Source organism: Aythya ferina, assembly GCF_964211825.1.
Source record: "Aythya ferina genome assembly, chromosome: 1".
Classification (NCBI taxonomy): domain Eukaryota; kingdom Metazoa; phylum Chordata; class Aves; order Anseriformes; family Anatidae; genus Aythya; species Aythya ferina.
Genome location: NC_140296.1, coordinates 72,985,824 through 73,006,474, shown reverse-complemented (window position 1 = coordinate 73,006,474; position 20,651 = coordinate 72,985,824). Strand labels below are relative to the sequence as shown.

General features: G+C 37.6%; 1 protein-coding gene across 2 annotated transcripts in view; it reads left to right on the top strand.

The window, feature by feature from the left end:
• The window catches only part of PRKX (protein kinase cAMP-dependent X-linked catalytic subunit), a 59,119-nt gene extending 38,730 nt beyond the window's left edge, over positions 1 to 20,389 (top strand). Inside the window, exons 4-8 of one of the 2 annotated variants that reach the window (XM_084505926.1) lie at positions 1,434 to 1,553; positions 7,566 to 7,661; positions 11,997 to 12,054; positions 14,464 to 14,541; positions 20,241 to 20,389. In XM_084505926.1, the coding sequence (XP_084362052.1) occupies positions 1,434 to 1,553; positions 7,566 to 7,661; positions 11,997 to 12,054; positions 14,464 to 14,541; positions 20,241 to 20,366 (478 nt within the window). In that variant the 3' untranslated portion in view covers positions 20,367 to 20,389. The remainder of the gene's footprint in view (positions 1 to 1,433; positions 1,554 to 7,565; positions 7,662 to 11,996; positions 12,055 to 14,463; positions 14,542 to 20,240) is intronic. The other variant, XM_084505927.1, reaches the window with a different exon arrangement.
• Positions 20,390 to 20,651: the final 262 nt, after the last annotated feature.

Genomic DNA, 20,651 nt, shown 5'->3' with positions numbered 1-20,651 from the left:
TGGCAGTAGCGTGTAAAGCAGCTCTGTACATAAGAATTTTCTTGAATATGCTCCATTTGGAAAAGGAGTTTGTTTTCTAGCAATATAAATTATGCCACCCTTTCATGATAAAAAAAAATGAAGATTCATTCATTACACCAGTGAGTGTAGTTTAAAGAGCTATGGAGCATTTGAACGCACAGTCTGTCAGTAACACAGACAATATAGCTGGAGTAATTTTGTTTTTGCCATGGTAAAACCACACCTAAATAAATTCAACTCCAACAATCATAAGTCTTTAAGATTTGACTGACTACACATATCCTCTTCCCTAAACTTCTGTACATGAATAAAGGCTGAGGGGAGAAAAAGGCTCTGATCGAACCTTTAAAAAAAAAAATATTTCATAGTTTGATATGCCATAAATATGGATCTTGAATATGAACGTATGGTTGGGAAGTAGGTGGTTTAAGCTGAGCAAAACAGTAGAAGGAAAAACTGGAAGATGAAAAGCATGTGTATTACTTGTTAAAGGTGATTACCATTCATGTCAATGCATTTGTTCAGGACCATGTTACCAGTTTGATGCCTTGTGTATATTCGCATTGCACTCACAAATAAAACAAACAGTTTCTCTTCTTTCTCTGTAGCCTGTATTTAAAAATAAGTCAAGATCATGGAGCCAGGCAAATCCCTCACAGGTATTCTTACAAAGACAGGTTCACATTTCTAAAAAAAAGTAGTCTCAGAATATTCTATTTCAGATTGTAATTTGTTTTTTTGTAAGCATTAACTGCTTAGTTTCAATTTGTTTCATTAATGTGTAGGATATGAAATAAACATTTCAATTAAGTAGCAATAAAACTTCTTTTATTATGGTATTTTAATAAGAAACCTATGAGTCAAAACATGACGTTAAACAATATCAAAAATAAAAGGTAATATAACAAACATATCTCACAATTGCTTATCAACACTTTGTAAATTCTTTAAATAATTGAAAATAGAAAACATTTACTTAATAATGGTTATTCTGAAAGTGATAACAGGTTACATCTCCATACTATTTGGAAAACATCTTACTTAATAAAGGACTTTAAAAGGAATCTTACTATTTAAGCTACTACTCTTTTATTCCCCCCTTCTCCCTTTTCTAAACAAAAATCTTTCCTGGTGGCCAATAATCTTGCAGTCTTCTGGGCCTGTCAGAAGTAGTCCCAGGGGTCTGTTGTTTCCAGGGTAAAAACTACTGTTAATAATTTCAAAGCAACATATAACCAAATATATAGAGGTTAGAGCAGTCAGGAAACTTCAGCGCACTGATGTCTCCTGCAGCCAAGAAGTTCTTAATTTCCATATTTCACCTTCTATACCAGGAGAACTGGACAGCATCACAACAGTCTTTTCAGATCTTGTTAGAGATCTTGTTTTGTTTTGTTTTTTTCCTCCCCCAGGACATGGACACTTTGTGGCACTCCTGAGTACCTTGCACCAGAAGTCATCCAAAGCAAAGGTCATGGAAGAGCTGTGGATTGGTGGGCCCTGGGAATTCTTATATTTGAGATGTTGTCAGGGTAAGTGGTAACGATTGCTATATGACAAGAAAACTGCGTAGAAGTGTCTGTGTACTGGTTATGATTCTTTACTAGCTCTATTTGTGATACTCTACAGAGAAAATTTCAGTGAAATTTATTATTAATATTATCAGTTTCATTTCTGTCTCTTATGAAAGGAATCAGGAAGCTGTTAAAAAACAGCTTTTTTGTTTAAAAACAAAAACCAAACCACCACATATCAGCATTACTACTGGGATAACTGATGGGGAGAATGTTATTTCTGTTGTTTTTGAAATTTGTTTCATAGCAGTAATAACAGAAGATACAAAATAAAACTAAAGAGATTTTTCTGTCATTAATATACTTAACTGTTTTGGACTTGTAAGTGCAGGTGAAAGCAAGGTTTTCACAGCTTCCATAGAAAATGTGTATTTTCAATTTGTTATATAGTTTCTAGAACTTCTTGCAGTGTCAGGGTACTGATCCCTGTGTGCTTGGTGCCATCTCACAGGCTGGCTGTATGTCAGTTTGTCATTATGACCTTTCATTCTGGAGCACAAGTCCTATGAGGAGCAGCTGAATGAACTGGGGTTGTTTAGCCTGGAGAAGAAGAGGCTCATGGGAGACCTTATTGCTCTCTACAACTACCTGAAAGGAGGGTGTGGGGGCTGGGGGTCGTTCTGTTCTCACAGGTAACTACAGATAGGACTAGAGGGAATGGTCTCAAGTTGTGCCAGGGGAGGTTTAGGTTAGAAATTAGGAGAAATTTATTCTTCGAATGAGCAGTCAGGCATTGGAACAGGTTGCCCAGGGAAGTGGTGGAGTCACTGTCCCAGGGGATGTTCAGTGGGTGATATTGGTGGTAGGGTGATGGTTGGACCAGATGATCTTGAAGGTCTTTTCCAACCTTAGTGATTCTATGACTCTATATTCTCTAGTCCCATAGAACGAAGTCAGAACGAAAACATCCCTCCATAGACTTGTTCTTCCTTTTCTATATGCAGTGGCATCAGTTCAGGGTTGTGGTGGTTGGACAAGCAAGTCCAGCAGACACTTTCCAATGAATGATTGCCTCAGAGCTCACAGCATAGATTTGGTGTGAAGGAACCCACCTAACACCATCAAAACTGTATCCCATGGCAGCACTGCTGTCTGCTGCTTGCTTTCTTAAAGTCCTGAAGGTTTGCACTTATGTTTGCTTTGAATCTCAAGGCAATTTCTGATCAGAAAAAACATAGAAAGGTAATAATAGTTTCCCACTGACCCAGGCAGAGATGGCTGTCTGATCTAATAAAAAGTTGGTACTTTGTGTAGGCTGATCTGTGTCCAGGCTTCACCTTTCTTCCACAGTGACCTGTAAGGGTAGGAGTGTCTTGTTCCCTCCTCTGCGGGATGAAGGGAATGTGAGATTCCCAGCAGCCTTTTTGCCACTAATCTTGGTCCTAGACAGCAGGAAGATAAGTGTCTGAGGCTGTAACATTAGTGCAGGAGTTAATCTGCCACCTGAAGTCAGCGATTTCGCTTCCTGCCACAGGATTTGGTGGAACCCCTGAATATCAGCTTTCTATGCTGTCTGTGCAGACCCAGAGTAAGTGCAAATTGGGCGTTTTTCCTTTACGTGCCTTACTGAGGTTGGTTGGATTCTCTCTACTACAGTAGTAATAGAAACACATTTTCCAAAGTTAACATACTGAATACAGTTGATACTCAAGTTCTTATTTCTGATGAGTCAGTGAGACCTCAAAACTGCACAGCACTGAAGTATGATGGGCATATACTTAACTAAAAAAAAATAAGAAGGGGGAGCAGCTGCAGTCATTTCCAAGTGTAGGATCTTCTGTGTCCTGATATGGTGTGATGAGATCTCAGTTCCCCCAACTTAATGCGAACACTTTGGCTATTGAGATTCTAAACTGATAGAGGTAAATTATACATTTCTGAAAGACAACTGAGATCTTATATTGGCTGATTGACAGAGCAGCTGTCTGCTGCAAGTAGTTTTGTAATGGCCTGCATACCACTACAGTATTTCTGCTTTAATAAAGGTGTGTTGGGTGGAGTCTCTGTCGAAATCTGGTTGTTCTTAAGATATTGGTGTTTCACGGACTGAGGCTGAGAGGAGCAGAGACTGTATTACCCATCTTTTCTTTAAGAGGGCAGGGTATCATACAAGGGTTTTTCTTTTAGCATTTTACAAGCTTTTCACGGCTGTTGTCAGCAGCAATGTTTTAAAGCACTTTTCCTTAACAACTCAATATGTGGCTTGGTATTTACTATCAAGACTTTTAATGCAAAAACAGTCATAAGTGTTTCTTTATGGCTTTTATTCTGTTGTTTTTTTTTTTTTTTTTTTTTTTTTTTTTAAATCCCTTCAAACTAAGGAAAGATTTAAGAAATGGGTATCTTGGTTTCATCTGGGATAGAGTCAATTTTCTTCCTAGTAGCTGGTACAGTACTGCATTTTTAGGATGATTTTTAGGATTTAGGATGACAATAATGCTGATAATACACCAATGTAGTTGTTGCAGAGCAGTGCTTACACAGAGCCAAGGACTTTTCAGCTTCACATGGAGCCCTGCCAGTGAGGAGACTGGGGTGCACCAGGAGCTGGGAGGGGACACAACTGGGACAGCTGACCCATTCTGGCCAGAGGGGTGTCCTATACAATATGGCATCATGCTGGACAATAAAACTGGGGGGAGTTGGCTGGGGGTGGCAACTTCTCAGGGACTGCCTGGGCATCAGGCAGTGGGTGGCGAGCAATTGCAGTGGTGCGTCACTTGTTCTGTGTATTCCTTTACCATAATTACTCTTTTCCTTTCCACTTCTGTCTTATTAAGCTCTTCTCAAGCTATGAATTTGTTTTATTTCCTCGATTCTCTCCCCCATTCCACTGGGTGGGAGCAGGAGGAGTGAGCATATGACTGTGTGGCACTTAGCTGCCTGCCAGGTTAAACCTCAACAACAGGAAAATTATTTGAAGGTGAATAAAACCTGACTTCAAGACTAAGTTACTGACTGCAAATAAATAACTTAAAACATTTGGTAGTTATTTCCTTAAGTTACTCTCTGAACCCCAAAAGCAATTGAAAAGAATAGGGAGATATGTGTGTAAGGAAATAGTCTCTTCAAAAATAAACAAACAAAATAAAACCACACTTTCCTGTTCTGCAGTGTAATATTTCTCTAACTTAATCCCTAGAGACCCATGGAATTCAAGTTCTGCACATTCTACATTTAGGGCAAGCTCTCATTTAGGTTTAACATAGCAAATATGGGAAGGGGAAAGAACAGGGAAAAATGAGGGTGAGAAGAAATCTTTCCAAAACAGATAATAACATCAGTCCTTTATTGAGTTAATCTAAACAAAATAAACAAACTGTCAATAGAAAGCCTTGAAAAATCTATATATCTTGATTGATCTTGTTCTGTTACAATCTGCCGTAGATTAAAATGTACATGTTAACATGCTAAATGTGTTGGATTCTGATTGTACTGTTACCAGAAACATAGCTAACTGAATTTTCTTATTTAGTGAGGACTTTGTTTTGATTTTGCTTCCGTAGTTTTATGTATGAGATATTTTGGTCTATTGTTTGTGGGTAGATAATGATTTGTGCCTATAGTTTCATAGTCTCAGACCTGTATGGTTTTCCCTTGAGGCTTTGCAGCATCTCTTCTTCAGTGCTAAAAGTATCTATTAACTTTGATACCAATGTCAATGTCATTGTTATGCATCAGTTAGCAAAAGGAATGGTTTGCAGCTGTTGTCCCATATACAGAGAATTCTTAGCTTCTTTTTAGTTGGTGGAAAAAAGGCAGCTGTTTGTATTTGCCTTGTGGTGTGAAGACAGTCTGAAAATCAAGCTTTTTTTTGTTGATTTATAGGGTAGCTTCTAGCACAATATGTGCACTGTTTTGTCAGAAATCTGTGCAATGTGTTGCAGATAGATCATTTGCACGTATTATCAAAGTCAAGTTCGTTGGTTTTTGAGTTTGAAAACCACCTAATCTTACTAAGCTAACATCATTTTGCATACAGGTCAAATACACTTTAAGCAGTATTGACATTAAATTTTTGCATATTTAAGTGTGATTTGCTTTCTTTAAAGAATTAATTACATAATAATTTATGATTTTCAATGAGCAAATTTTAATATATACAAATATATAAAAGCATATTTAAGTTCCTTATTCTTCTTGATTATACGTATCAATAGTATATAATACATTTGGAGATAGGAGGAAAATAAATCTGCATTTCACATCAGTCTTCTTACTGAAACTGTCACCTTCATGCTATGTAGTTACAAGATCTTATTCTAATTGACTTATGCAATTAGATTTGCTAATATGCAATACCAGATACAAAATTGGAAATTGAGTCTACTATTTTTCAGTGCTTTGGAGAATGTGAAGACCATAGATGTTGCATGACTAACAAAGAAATTTCACATGATAGTCTCTGGTGTGCAAAAATTTTACCCATTTTAAAAAGCTATCATGTTTTCCTTGTTCTGTTCTGTCAAAGCAAGAATTTATAAACACATTTTTCCTGAGACTCTTATATTATCCAGTTTCCTTCCAGCTGAGACTATTCAGTTTTTCTTAATGAAATTCAGTTTTCTGAGCAATAAAAAACAAAACACAACTTATTCAGCCTTTTCTTAACCAGATAATTTGTTAGTTAAGATTTTCTGTGCTTTGAAGTATGACCTTTTCTCTATGACTGAGTATATAAAAGGAAATGCTAATCCACTTGACCATCAGCTAAACAAAGAAGCACTTGGTACTTCTGAAAACATTTACATGGTAGGAATAAAGTATAGTACTTGTTGAGGAATAAGCTACTTCGAGCAACATAAAATCAAGGAAAGAATATGAAATTAAGAAATGTGTTCACCCTTGTTTGTGCTACCAGTGATTCTAAAGCACTGTACTTGTGCATGTGCACACAGTTTAGTTGTCTTAGAAAGTATTTATAAACTGTTTTCACATCTCCCTAGCATTTTAAGTGCTGGACAATAGTAGTGTTTAGGCCTAATTAATATAGATAATATTTTAAATCCCATTTTCTAGTTCGTAAAGGTTTTGAGACAGAAGCATACAAGGGATACTTTGGTCATGTCATGGAAGTCAAGGTGGGACTGAGATAGGTTAGTTATTCCATTCCCCTCAAATATTTTCTATGGTAACTTCTAAAATGGTAATTCTGAAAACCTCTTGGCACTTGGTCTAAGCTGAGCATGTACTGATGTACACTCCGAGACTCTTGCAGGAATCAGAAATTTATCTCAATTCTTACTGCAGGTGTGAGACAAGAAGCAGTGTATTTGTTACCTCGTAACTTTACGGAGAACTCTTCAGAAAACAAGAAGTGTAGAATTCTAATTGCATCTTGATGTGAGAATCATTCTGGAGAGCTTGTGAAATAAGTATTTTATCTGGCCCAACACAAAAAAAACAGCTACACTTTGATAGACTTTCAGGTTCTGGACAGTTTGTCTCCTTTAAACCTTCTCTAACAAAACCTGTACTTGAATTAAAAAAGTACAATAAATAAGTGCATTGGACAGTCCATTCACATGTGGGGCCTTTGACACTTTGGATGGAGGCTAGTTAATAAGGGTGTGTCTGTGGTTACAGTACAAGATATTAAAAAAAAATAAAATAAAAAAAAATGATGCTGTTTTGGAAAGTATAGCCTTGAATTTTATAGGTAAACGCAGACATGTTTTTTAATTAAACACTAAAAGTTTCTTTCATTTTTTTAAAGTTATTAATGTAACAAATAGCTCTCTTGTAATTATTCATTCTTATATTTTGAACATGTGCAAAAATGTTTTATATTTTGTTATAGCAGCCTCAGTATGGTTTGATAATTTGTCAAGTTAGTATATGATTGAAGCCTTACGAAAGAAAAACTATGTAATCAATTATTTCTGAGGAAAATTACTATAACATCATAACGTTTGTAGGATTCTTGCAAATTCTTTTTCTAACTTCTAAAAATTTGTTGTATTAAAATAGGTTTCCTCCATTTTTTGATGATAATCCGTTTGGTATATATCAGAAGATTCTTGCTGGCAAAATAGATTTCCCGAGGCATTTGGATTTATATGTAAAGTAAGTCTGAGACTCTCAACACTGTCTTTTATGCTTTGAATACTTCCTGAGCGTTATTTCTAAAGGATCTTCATAGATCAGATACCAGATTCTGATTTTCTGGAACACCATGTTAAAAAATGTTTTAGATCACTTCTGCTTTTGCAGTTGAAGTAAAATTATGTCTGATAGATTTCAGGCTGGAGATATAATTCACGCTGGTTGTACCTGTCTCATACTTTTCTGTTTGAATATTAAATACTTTTCCACCTTGCATAAAGCTCTTTGATGCTAGGTTTATGTGTGGGAGGAAAAAAAGAGAAGGTAATTTAGCATGAATAAAAACTAAATGGGCAGGAGGAGGACACTAAACTGTTCCTTTGTACGTATAAGTACCAGTTAAATAACTTCTGACGCAACTATTTGAAGTCTTTGATACTTCTAAATTTCAAGTGTAAAACTGCTCTTCCAATAGAAGGACCTCGGTTTGATATGAAGTTTTAAAAATGAATAAAAAACAGACACACAATATTTTTCAATCATTACAGGTATGTTGCAGATAAAATGCTTTTTTCCCCTATTTAAAAATTCCCTAATTGAAGGTTCCATAATAGAAGTAATCGCTAGTATATATTAGAGGCAATGAAGCTCAGTGAAGCACTTCATGAAGTTTCTACTCAGAAGCAGAGATGACTCAAATGAGTGAAGGCTGGAAGTTGTTCTTACATACCCAGCTTAATCTTTTTGAAGTGGCCTGTAGAGATGGTGTTTGCTTAATAGGTTGATTCATAAAATGTTGTATGGCAAATCTAATTAAATCTGTCCTATATCCTCTGAACTTTCAGGAATTCTCTTGCAAAACTAACAGTCTGGGGAAGATTATTTAAGCCTCCACTGAATAATCAGGGTCACTGAATCAAGCCTATTTGCATCAGATTATGCTGATTAGCATCTGTCATTCGTGTCTGTTCTTAAAAGAGTTTTTTCTTACTATCTCTATCAATAAGGATATTTTCCAATAAGGATAGTCTTGTCTGGTCTTCATAACTCAGTCTGACTTAGGAAAAAGACTGCATCTCCAGTCATACTGTGTCAGTCTTTAATAAGTGTAAGAGCTTGACCAGAAGGTGAATAGCTCAAATTAGGGTCTTATCACTATCAGTTTGTGAAAGCATTTAAAAGTAGAGATGTTGTTAGTTTCTGCCTGGACTCAGCATTCACAGACCAATACTTAGCTCTACTATCCAGAGGACACCTTGATGCCGTGAAAATTCCTAGTTATGATAGTAGGCATGTATATTCAGGCTTTGCTCTTCAGACTAGACACGACCATCGATGAATTGTAGGATACATTAATCAACGTAATTGTTGATATACCTCTTTGCTAGTTTTTCTTATCCAGATGTTCTTTCAACTTGTGCTTGGCAGTTCATTCCCATTACACTCCTGCCTTTTAAGGGGTCTCATGGGATTCTGGCTTGGACTTTCTTCTTTTAACGCTTCAGTTTTGGGTGATCTCATCCATTGGCTTCACCTGCTTTCCTGCTGTGAGTTGTGAGCACAATTTATCTCTCTTGTTCCAGCAACCGTTCTTCAACCATTTTTGTGATTTAAAAGAACTTTTAAATCACAATATGCAGAACTCGTCTAACATCTTTGCATCATTAGCTTAAAGTACTTGCTAAGATTATTTTCTCCTAATAAGGCAGTCTACTTTTTACCTTACAACCCTTTTCCTTTCATTCTCTTCTTTCTAACAGTTGGTATCTCAGCAAGTATGAGGACTGTCTTGTGTCCCATCTGTCACATCCATGCTATGTTCAAAGTATTAATGCTATACAGTGTTTATAACAATTGAACTTAAACTCTCTGCTTTTAGGCAGCAAAACTATCTGTCTTGTTGCTGAACCCTGGGAAACTTCCCTACCTCAATGTACTACAGAAATTTACTTGTTAACATTTTTCTATCTCCCTTTTCTTCCCCATTGCCCCTCCATGTGCATATTTTACATTTCAAATTTGTACCACTTCTGCTTTCCCTCTTGCTGTGTGATCCCTGTCTCTTGAAGTGTTGTAAGATCTGCTGTTTCTTCTGGCCTGAGCTAGTCTCTTTTCAAATTGCTTTCTACTGTGTCTCTTTTGCTAACCTTCCTGCTATTTGATCAGATGTTTTATGTAAGTCCTTTGCCCCATATATAAGTCCTTAACACACTGGGCCACTAGTGCAGATCTCTGCTGAGAGCAGTTTCTGTTATGAAGATGATGATAAATTAATGAACTAGAAATTCTGAAATTAGCATCAGCAGAGTTTTGCATTACATCAGTTCCGATAAAGCTTAAGTATTAATTATGCTCCACCTAATTCTTTGTCCACTAGTGAGTTTATGAATATTTCTTTATATTTTTCTTTTCTGCTTTTGTAAGCTTCTCTTTGCAAAGACAGATGTTAAAAATACCAAATGAAACGTCAGTGCTACAGCAGTTTAATGATTGCTAGCCTGGAAGGGCCTTGATGTAGAATCATTCCCCACAAATATACAGCAACATATTTATTCAGCTGATTCTAATGTAACAGTTTCAAAATTGTTCTGGGGAAACTACAAATTAAAGAAGCACTCAACTATCTCTTTGTTCAAGTTAATGGATATTTGTTTTATTGAATGCAGCAGATGTGTTTATCTTTAGTGACGACACACATCACTGAGTTTAGCTTTGCTTTTCCAAGATGAATATCTGAAGTAAGCCAAGAAAGATCCATTGAATGTTTTCTAGTTATGCTGGAAAAGCTCCATGATTAAGCTTTGGCCATATAGGCTGTGAATCTAGTTTGGGGTTTCTGGATTCGTTTTCAGTCCTACTTCAGTTGAAAAGACTGTTTATAGCCATTTTTATAGCCTTTCCCATAAGAAATAGTATTCTTAATGAAGAACTAGAAGGAGGTATTTCCCAGAAGGTTAATATTAAAGAAGTCAGTCACATGATTTAACCTAATCCAAACAATGATTGTCTGAAATGATGGTGAAGGTTTAAAAAATGCTTTCTGCCTTGATTTCTGTATTCTCCTTGTATCTGTCAATTGAATAATTCTCTAGTTGAGTTTTAGAACTATATCGCTGCCAAATACAACAGCTTTTGAAACAGTTCAACACGTTTTCTGTGAGCTCATATGTTCGTCATGCATACAACTTGAGCGATTTCTAGGATACAAGACGTAATACTGTTTTTGTTTGGGGATAGTAGGTATTATAACCAAGGGTGGAGAGGGAGAGGTGTGCCATTAATGCTTGCCTTTTTTTTTTTTTTTTTCCTGCAAATATGCATATTTAACCTTCTGCAGAGTTAAAAACCCAAATTGTACATACTTTCTAGATCTGCAGCATGTCGTGCAGTATTTCATCTTTCAGGTCTATTTGAAGCTGTAGAAACAATAGTAGCAGTTACTTTTTTTTTATCTCATTGGTAGTTTAAGAAACCAGAATGATACTGTGCTAAAATACATAGCAAAATGATGATTGATATAGAAAATAAATATCTGAGAAATACAAAAATGCATTTTCTCCCAACTCATAAGTAATCAAGCTCACTCAGAAAATTGTGATGCTCATTTTGATTTGTGTTGGAGTTACTCGGTGCTTAAAGTACTTTGCTCTTAAAATGGAAATCTTTGTGTTTCTAAACTTACTTTCATCTTTTAAAAGGTTGACATAGGTTTATGTAGAATTGTTCAGTGACCTAGAAGCTCAGAGGAAGATTCTTATTTTCAGTGAAATGAAAACTTATGATCTTACTAATTTGAGACAGATGCCCAGCTCTTCCATGTTTTCTCTAAATATTTAACTGCTGCAGAATTTAGATTTGAATGTATAAAGTTGAGGGTGTGACTTTATCTATTTTATATATATATATATTATATATATAATTATAATTATATATATATATATTATATATAATTATAATTTTATATATATATATATTATATATATATATAAATGCATGTATGTATTAGAGTTGTGTCTGTCAAATAGATTGAGATTTGCAATGCCCAGCAAAATACGAAAATACAAAGAAAGATATGGTACTACTTGGGAAAGAAGAAATAGGAAAATGTTTTTTTTTTTTTTTTTTTTTTTTTTTTTTGAAAAAAAGCTTGAGATAATGTTGCAAATTCCTTTTAGAACACTTCACTCCTTTTTATGATTGACTCTTAACTGTTCTGAAATACAAAAGAAATGAATGCATAAATTATACACGGTATTAACTAGCCAAAGTGAAGCATGCTTATGTTATGTAACATCCATATGGCATTCAAATACATATTACTTTTGTTTAACAGAGGACATGTTTTCTTTACTACAGAGACCTTATTAAGAAGCTGCTTGTGGTTGACAGGACAAGACGGTTAGGAAATATGAAGGTAAGCATAAAATGTTAGATGTAATACACAAGGTTGAAAGAATTCTATAGGAAAGATTTAGAATAGCTTTAGTTTTTATAAGCATGAAGTTGAGATACATTTTCCCATACATGACTTCATTTTTGCAATCCTAAATGCAAACGTTAACTCTGCACTTCTGGAATCTGTACTCATAATGTTGGATTAATTCTGTTTTTCGTGATAGTCTTCTCTGCCTATACCCCCCTTCCCCCCAACCAACTCTATTTGTTTTTGTACATTTGAAGACTTGTGTTAGACTAGAAGCACGGTGCTATGTCCTGTTTGTCCCCCGGAGAGCCAGATAACTTCATTCTTTCTTTGAAGTTGTTTAATCCCAGAAGGAACACTAAACAAATTAGAGGCTTGATTATTTTAAGATTATAGAAATTGTTTCTGCACCATGATGTATAGTTATAATAACTCTTATATAATAACTCTTCCTGTTACGATTTGACTTCTGGAGGAAATCGCTTAAAAGGCAAAGCTATGCCCACAGGTCTCAGGTAGCATCCCAATGTACCTCAGAAGTACATCTCTACCTGTGATATGCCAAGGTGACACAGAAAGCAATCCTGTGAATTCTGTTAGGTGACCTGTTGTAATACTACTTTTAATGAAGACAAAGAGTTTACTTGATTTTGCGGCTATGTGGAAGTGATGGTTGGTTGTGATGTGAGAAATTACCTGTGTGTGAACTACCTTGGGTACATTAACAGACTAGACAAAGCACCTCAAAACTTACTGTAGGTTAATACACCCTTCTAGCAGTATACATTAGTCCTGTATTTGTTGGTTGCTGTGGTCACAATGTTATGGATACCTAAATTGGCTTTTGTAAACTTCTAGTTGTTTAGAGACAGCTAAAATTTCCATTCCTCTGGCCAGGATTGGTCAGAAGTTTGATTTTTACTGCAAAGCATGATTTATGTTGCACATAACTGAAGAGGTAAAAGATGCAGTCACCCAGGTTCCTTGAACATGCAAGTGCAGACCCTAGAACCCACTGTCCAAAGTTCCTTTTCAGAACCTTTTTTACAGCACAAACTTAAACTAATAGGAAAAGCTGGAAAATAAGTACTTTCCTTACCTTTCCAAACTTAAACTTTTTGCAGTATTTTTCTGTTGGGAGGACGAAGATTAACATCAGACCCTCACAAGTTCAAAATTTAGGAAGTTATTGGCTGATGAAAATTCTTATCTTTTGATAGTTTCAAAGGAAAACAAACACAAAAGCAAACCTTGGTTTAATCAAACGTTCGGGGGGGGGGAGGGGGCGGAGGAATGTGGTTGATGGCTTTTGTGTTTTTAGTCTGTGGTTATTTAAGGTATTTTTAGCTTGTTTACTATAAATGGCTAAAATGTCAAAATCAAAATTTCTTTTAATTAGAAGTGGGGTTTTGGGGCTGGGTGGCAGTGGGCCACTATTAAGCCTGATCCTTTTCTGTAACCAAAGTTGGTTTAGAAAAAATTATATCTGGTTGGGCATTTTCTGTTGAAACATTTGATGAGAGAGAAATTACTCTCCTTATTGCCTTTTTGGATAGGTGCATGGGTACCAACCAAAGTAAAACTGAAAAACAAAAGAAAAATAATCAACAACAAGAAAAAGTACAATATTTTTTGTTCCATGGGGCTGGATGTGGTGGTAGCTTGAGTGCTGTGTGATAAAACTGTGACTAGGCCTGAGATGGAGAACCTGCTGTTTTTCCCTAGTGCTTAGATCTTTGAGAATGAGCATGTGCTTGAACGATGTTTTATCTTGAAAAATAAATGACATTTTTGCTCTTTTTGTACAAAATCAAGTCAGCAAAGAGAAAGTAATCGTTACAAGACAATAAGGCCTTTAACTGTTTATCTAAAATGAAAACAAATGGCTTTATATGTGTTCTTTTACAGCAGTATTTAGAACCTCTTGTTTTCAACACTAAACATCAGTAATATTTGATAGAAGTATTTCCTGGTCTTTACGTTTACTTTACACACCATCAACCCACAGTTATTTTCTTGATTAATGTAAAAATTAATTCTTACTCTAGAAAATGTGTCTGAATAAAAGGCATTCTCTAAAACTCAGGAGAAAACAAGTAAATAGAACTGCAGTGAATAGTTTTGTAGGTATTTAAAGGCTAATCTTCATCACCCTTGTGTCAGAAAAATGCTGAAAGAAAAAAAAAAAAAGACTATATTGCTGGAACTTAGGATCTGTTAGGGAAGTAACACTATAAATTTATCCTGTAGAATCTTTTTATTGATTATCACCTGATAAAAAAGAGATAAGGTTAAATGAACCGTTAGCCTGTTTTGATGCCACTGTTCTTAGGATGAAATGTGTGTCTTGGCATACATATATCTTATTAAATGGTTGGGATGTTTGTTTTTTTCTTAAAGAATGGAGCAGATGATGTGAAGAGACATCGATGGTTCAGGTCTATAGACTGGGATGCTGTACCTCAAAGGAGACTAAAGGTACGTTCTGCAAAATGCTGCACAGGGCATGATAACCAGAAATTGTTCGTTTAAATTATTCTGTTAAGGACTTGATGCTGTGTGTGTTCGTGTGTGTGTGAGCAGTATATGCCTGTATCAATAATTATATGCGTTTTTGTTCTTTTACACTACAGAATTAAATTATTTGATTGTCTATTTGCAATTTGTCTGATACTCTTACAGATAGCAAGGTAGAAAAACCCTAGTTTGTTCTGCTCAAGTAAGTTGATTAGCATTACATACAATGAGTTTTAATTTTCAGTTGTAGGGTTTTGTATGTAATTACTGTTGTAGGGATGAAGGGTGGTTGTTGTTGTTTCTTCAATGTATATATGTGGAAATATTTTACTGAGTTTTATTTTTTTCTGCCAAGTTCAACTCAGGTAAATGCTTTAATAAAATGTAAAGCATATGGGAATAGGATGAAGAGAGAAGGTGAGAGAGAAGGATTTATGAATGTAATTCTAACGTACTTTTTAACAGCACTGAATTCTAGTGTTATATGAGGGCAGATGTTTGCAAAAGCTATCAACACTGTAAAAATGCTTTTTAAAGACCTTTGGAAGTAAAACTGCCTTCCTTCTTTCCTTCCTCAAATTTCTGACTAGTACGGTTTCTTATAGCAGTGATTTTCAGTAATATAGGTTGCCATATACAGTCAGTCCAGTACTGATTACATGTTTGGTTTTACTTTTCTTTGCATTAATTTCTTAGAATGAATTTCTGGGTATCTATCTTAAATTGTGTTTGTGGACAGTAGTTGAGAGGTGAAAATGTTCTTGATGTATTCTTGTAGACAACATCCTAAAGTAACACTGTAGCTGATTTTTCTTTTTTATGTTGGAATTGCTATATCCAGTTAATGTTTTACCTAGTGGCATTGTAATTAAGACACAATTTTCAAATTATTTACTGTAAATTCTGGTCACGAAAAAGTGCAAGGAACACAAATCGTGAGATCATATGCTTATAAGTATTTCAACCCTGAAGTTTACAACAATCTACTCTATTACTAAATAGGTAGCAAACAAATAGTATTAAAAAACAGACTGTTAGTCTTGGATCCAAACACCCGTTGTGTAAAATTTTTATTTTAAAAAAGTCACTGTAGCATTTGGATTATGAATTCAAAATGGTGTTTCTTATTCTTAGTGATGATTGAATTAAACTGTTAGAAGTTGAGATGCTGTTGAATTATACTTCAGATCAAAGACATAAATTGGCTCAGAAATTTACTTTGTTATTGTTAGAGGCAGAATCAGTTTTCAAAATCTTAGTCTATTACATACTGATGAAAAGATGTAAAATATGAAATAATGGATACAGTGCTCCATTTTCTTTCTAAAAAGCCTGAATTGACCTATTGTACAGATGAAACATTGATTCACAGTCCTGTTAAGATCTCAAATATCAGTATTAGGCAAATAACATTAAAGGCTAGGAGAGAGGAGAGAAAATAATTCTGTCAGTCTTAATTTGTCTTTTTCTGTATCACTTCACAGAACTTGTTTTCTTGTCAGTATGCTTACAGGGAGGCAGGAATATCACGCATCTTCTGTGGTGAAGCAGGTATCTCTGAGTTTTCTTGAAGATCCATTCTCTACAGGCCTTGAGGTTCTTTGGCTTTTTGGAAAGCACGATCAGATTGAAGTGGATTTAGACCAGGCTACATCTTCCCTCAACATTTAGAAACAGCATTTCTGAAGTCTTCTGTCAATTTGGGTAGTTGCCCCAGCGTAGGAACTTTTGAAAATACATTTTCAAGTTGTTTTTGCAGTTGCACCTATTAAAAATGTTTGGGTATGCTGGAGGATTGTGGTTACAGAATCACAGAATCACAGAATTTCTAGGTTGGAAGAGACCTCAAGATCATCGAGTCCAACCTCTGACCTAACGCTAACAGTCCCCACTAAACCATATCCCTAAGCTCTACATCTAAACGTCTTTTGAAGACTTCCAGGGATGGTGACTCCACCACTTCCCTGGGCAGCCTGTTCCAATGCCTGACAACCCTTTCAGTAAAGAAGTTCTTCCTAACATCTAACCTAAAACTCCCCTGGCTCAACTTAAGCCCATTCCCCCTCGTCCTGTCACCAGGCACGTGGGAGAACAGACCAACCCCCACCTCACTACAGCCTCCCTTGAGGTACCTATAGAGAGCGATAAGGTCGCCCCTGAGCCTCCTCTTCTCCAGGCTGAACAAGCCCCGCTCCCTCAGCCGCTCCTCATAGGACTTGTTTTCCAGGGCCCTCACCAGCTTCGTCGCCCTTCTCTGGACCCACTCAAGCACCTCGATGTCCTTCTTGTAGCGAGGGGCCCAAAACTGAACACAGTACTCGAGGTGCGGCCTCACCAGAGCTGAGTACAGGGGAACGATCACCTCCCTAGCCCTGCTGGTCACACTGTTTCTGATACAAGCCAGGATGCCATTGGCCTTCTTGGCCAACTGAGCACACTGCCGGCTCATATTCAGCCGACTATCCACCATCACTCCCAGGTCCTTCTCTGCCTGGCAGCTCTCCAACCATTCCTCTCCCAGCCTGTAGCTCTGCTTGGGATTATTGCGCCCCAGGTGCAGGACCCGGCACTTGGCCTTGTTGAACTTCATACAGTTGACCTCAGCCCATCGGTGCAGCCTATCCAGATCCTCCTGCAGAGCTTTCCTACCCTCAAGCAGATCGACACACGCACCTAACTTGGTGTCATCTGCGGACTTACTGAGGGTGCACTCGATGCCCTCGTCCAGATCATTGATGAAGATATTAAAGAGGACCGGCCGCAGCACCGAGCCCTGGGGGACGCCACTAGTGACTGGCCTCCAACTGGACTTGACTCCATTCACCACGACTCTTTGGGCCTGGCTATCCATAGAATCATAGAATATCCTGAGTTGGAAGGGACCCTTAAGGATCATCAAGTCCAACTCTTGACACCGCACAGGTCTACCCAAAAGTTCAGACCATGTGCCTAAGTTCACAGTCCAATCTCTTCTTAAATTCAGACAGGCTCGGTGCAGTGACCACTTCCCTGGGGAGCCTGTTCCAGTGTGCAACCACCCTCTCTGTGAAGAACCCCCTCCTGACGTCCAGCCTAAATTTCCCCTGCCTCAGCTTAACCCCGTTCCCATGGGTCCTGTCACTAGTGTTAATGGAGAAAAGGTCTCCTGCCTCTTGACAACCCCTTACGAGGAAGTTGTAGACTGTGATGAGGTCCCCCCTCAGCCTCCTCTTCTCCAGGCTGAACAGGCCCAGTGACCTCAGCCGTTCCTCGTACGTCTTCCCCTCAAGGCCTTTCACCATCTTCGTAGCCCTCCTCTGGACACTTTCCAACAGTTTCATGTCCTTTTTATACTGTGGTGCCCAGAACTGCACACAGTACTCGAGGTGAGGCCGCACCAGCGCAGAGTAGAGCGGGACAATCACCTCCCTTGACCTACTAGCGATGCCGTGCTTGATGCACCCCAGGATACGATTGGCCCTCCTGGCTGCCAGGGCACACTGCTGGCTCATATTCAACTTGCTGTCTACCACGACCCCCAGATCCCTCTCTTCTAGGCTGCTCTCCAGCGTCTCATCGCCCAGTCTGTACATGCAGCCAGGGTTTCCCCGTCCCAGGTGCAGGACCCGGCACTTGCTCTTATTGAACTTCATGCGGTTGGTGATCGCCCAGCTCTCCAACCTGTCCAGATCCCTCTGCAAGGCCTTTACGCCCTCATTTGAGTCCACAACTCCTCCAAGTTTGGTGTCATCAGCAAACTTGCTCAAAATACCCTCTATTCCTACATCCAGATCGTTTATAAAAATATTGAAAAGTACCGGCCCTAAAATGGAGCCTTGAGGGACCCCACTGGTGACCGCCCGCCAGCCTGACGCAGCTCCATTTACCATAACCCTTTGGGCCCTGTCCGTTAGCCAATTGCTCACGGGCAATCCACAATTGCAATCCAGCTAGTTTCTAACCCAACGAAGCGTGTGCCAGTCCAAGCCAAGAGCAGCCAGTTTCTTGAGGAGAATGCTGTGGGAGATGGTGTCAAAAGCCTTGCTGAAGTCAAGGTAGACCGCATCCACAGCCTTTCCCTCGTCCACCCAACGCGTCACTTTGTCATAGAAGGAGATCACGTTCGTCAAGCAGGACCTGCCTTTCATAAACCCATGCTGACTGGAAAGAAGTTATGAAGGATTTATGAAGTTATGAAGGATTTATGAAGTTATGAAGGATTAGGATCTGGAGCACTGTCTTGAGTACGCCTTGTTCAATACCGGCTCTCTGGTACTCTGCTTAGTCACAATGAGTAGAAGCTGAGCTTCTAGAATAGAGCAGATTCTGCCCATTTTAAGTATCTGTGCAGTATGTTGTGACTGCCATATTGCCAAAACAAGGCTTTGCTTTTGGTTGAAGCTTGGTCATTGCTGTCTGTAAGGACCCTTTCTTTCCATTTGGAAACCTGCTAATGGCATTGTTTCAAACTAAGAAGCCCAAAAAAATCAGATTAGATTTCAGAAATGGTGGAAGACAGGTTTTTGAGAAAATGGAGAGTATTGTTTTGCTTCATTTTGTAGTTCTTCCTGTCATGTAACTCTCTTTGGCCAGTTTGGTGGTTGTCCTTAAGGTTTTCTCAACCTAAAGTGGTTTGTTTGGTTTATGATGATATTTAAGTTCTTCATATCACTGAGAAGGGGATAGAAAGCTGAAGGTCACTTGAAAGAAGAAAAGTGTTTTGTTTTGTTTTGTTTTACCCTACAGTAAATCCTCTGATTGATTAAGTGTCCTGGAGAGGTGGTTTATCTCCTTCCTGTGGCCAGAGAGTCAGAGTAGTCTTGATGCTAGACAGAAGGCAAGACACTACAGGTAGAGTGAAGCTGGTGGGCAATACTACAGCTGAAGCTGAAGTGAGCAATACTAGAAATCCAAAGGATCCTCTGAAGAAAGAGATAGAAACACATCCCTTGACACTTTCGTTTTTCTTAAAAAGATCCATTTGAATTAAGATGCTTTTACAGACATCCTTATGAAATAACGGTTACTTACAGTGCAGCACTTTCTTCACGTACTTCAATTTACTGCTAGGCTAGGATAAAGCACAGTAGGTAGTGTGAGGCAAGCACGAGTCATTTCAGCCTCTTTCAAAGCAATCAACCTATTTGAAAGCAATGAAGAGAAGAGACTTTTTCTTGCAATTACCCTCACTGCTATCATGACTCTTCTTTAGTTGAGAGGGATCTGATGGTGATTATGGTGATTATATTATCTGATGGTGATGGTGATTCCTGCTAACTGACCAAAGAGGTAAGGAGTGAGGAAGGAGAGTGGCAGATTACTCTGTAAAAGAATGTGCCTGGAACCTTAATTGCAATAATATTTTGAAGTAGTTAATTTCCATTTGCAAAGCAGCTAGAGCTTGAGTGCTAAATAAATAGGTATCTGCATTATAAGTGTCCTTTAACCACAGTATTTAACTGCAGATAAAGCTTTGGAACCTGTCTGTGTTGCTGTAAGCTTTTTTCTTTCACAACAATCAATGTTGGTGAAAGAGAAGAACTTCTATCAATATGTACACCACCCCTACCAGCACCACCACCTGTTCTTTTTCTTAGTTCTTTACAGAACGTATGCTTTAATATAATGGAGAGTGGCTGACTGAGAAACTGTACTATTTTTTTTGTGCTTTTTCTGACTAGCCTCCTATAGTGCCGAAAGTGTCTAATGATGGAGATACTTCCAATTTTGAAGCTTATCCTGAAGATGACTGGAATAAAATGCCTCCAGTACCCCCTAAAGATTTAGAAATTTTCAAGAACTTCTGAATGCGACATATGCAACAGAAGAGGTATGTCCAAATGTCAGGAGCTTGCTTCAAAACATTGAAAGTCTATGAGTGAGAGCCTTGTGCAGGAATTACATCTTCTGATTAATAATAGTGAATAATGCTTCCATACATCTCTTAAAACCAACATGAATTGGCCATAGTAATAAACAATATAAAATAAACTTTGAATAATATGTTGTAAAGCAAGACTGCAGAATGATAGAGGTAATATATAACATAGGCTTTGCTGTTCCTATAGTGATAGTTATCCACTTATAAATAT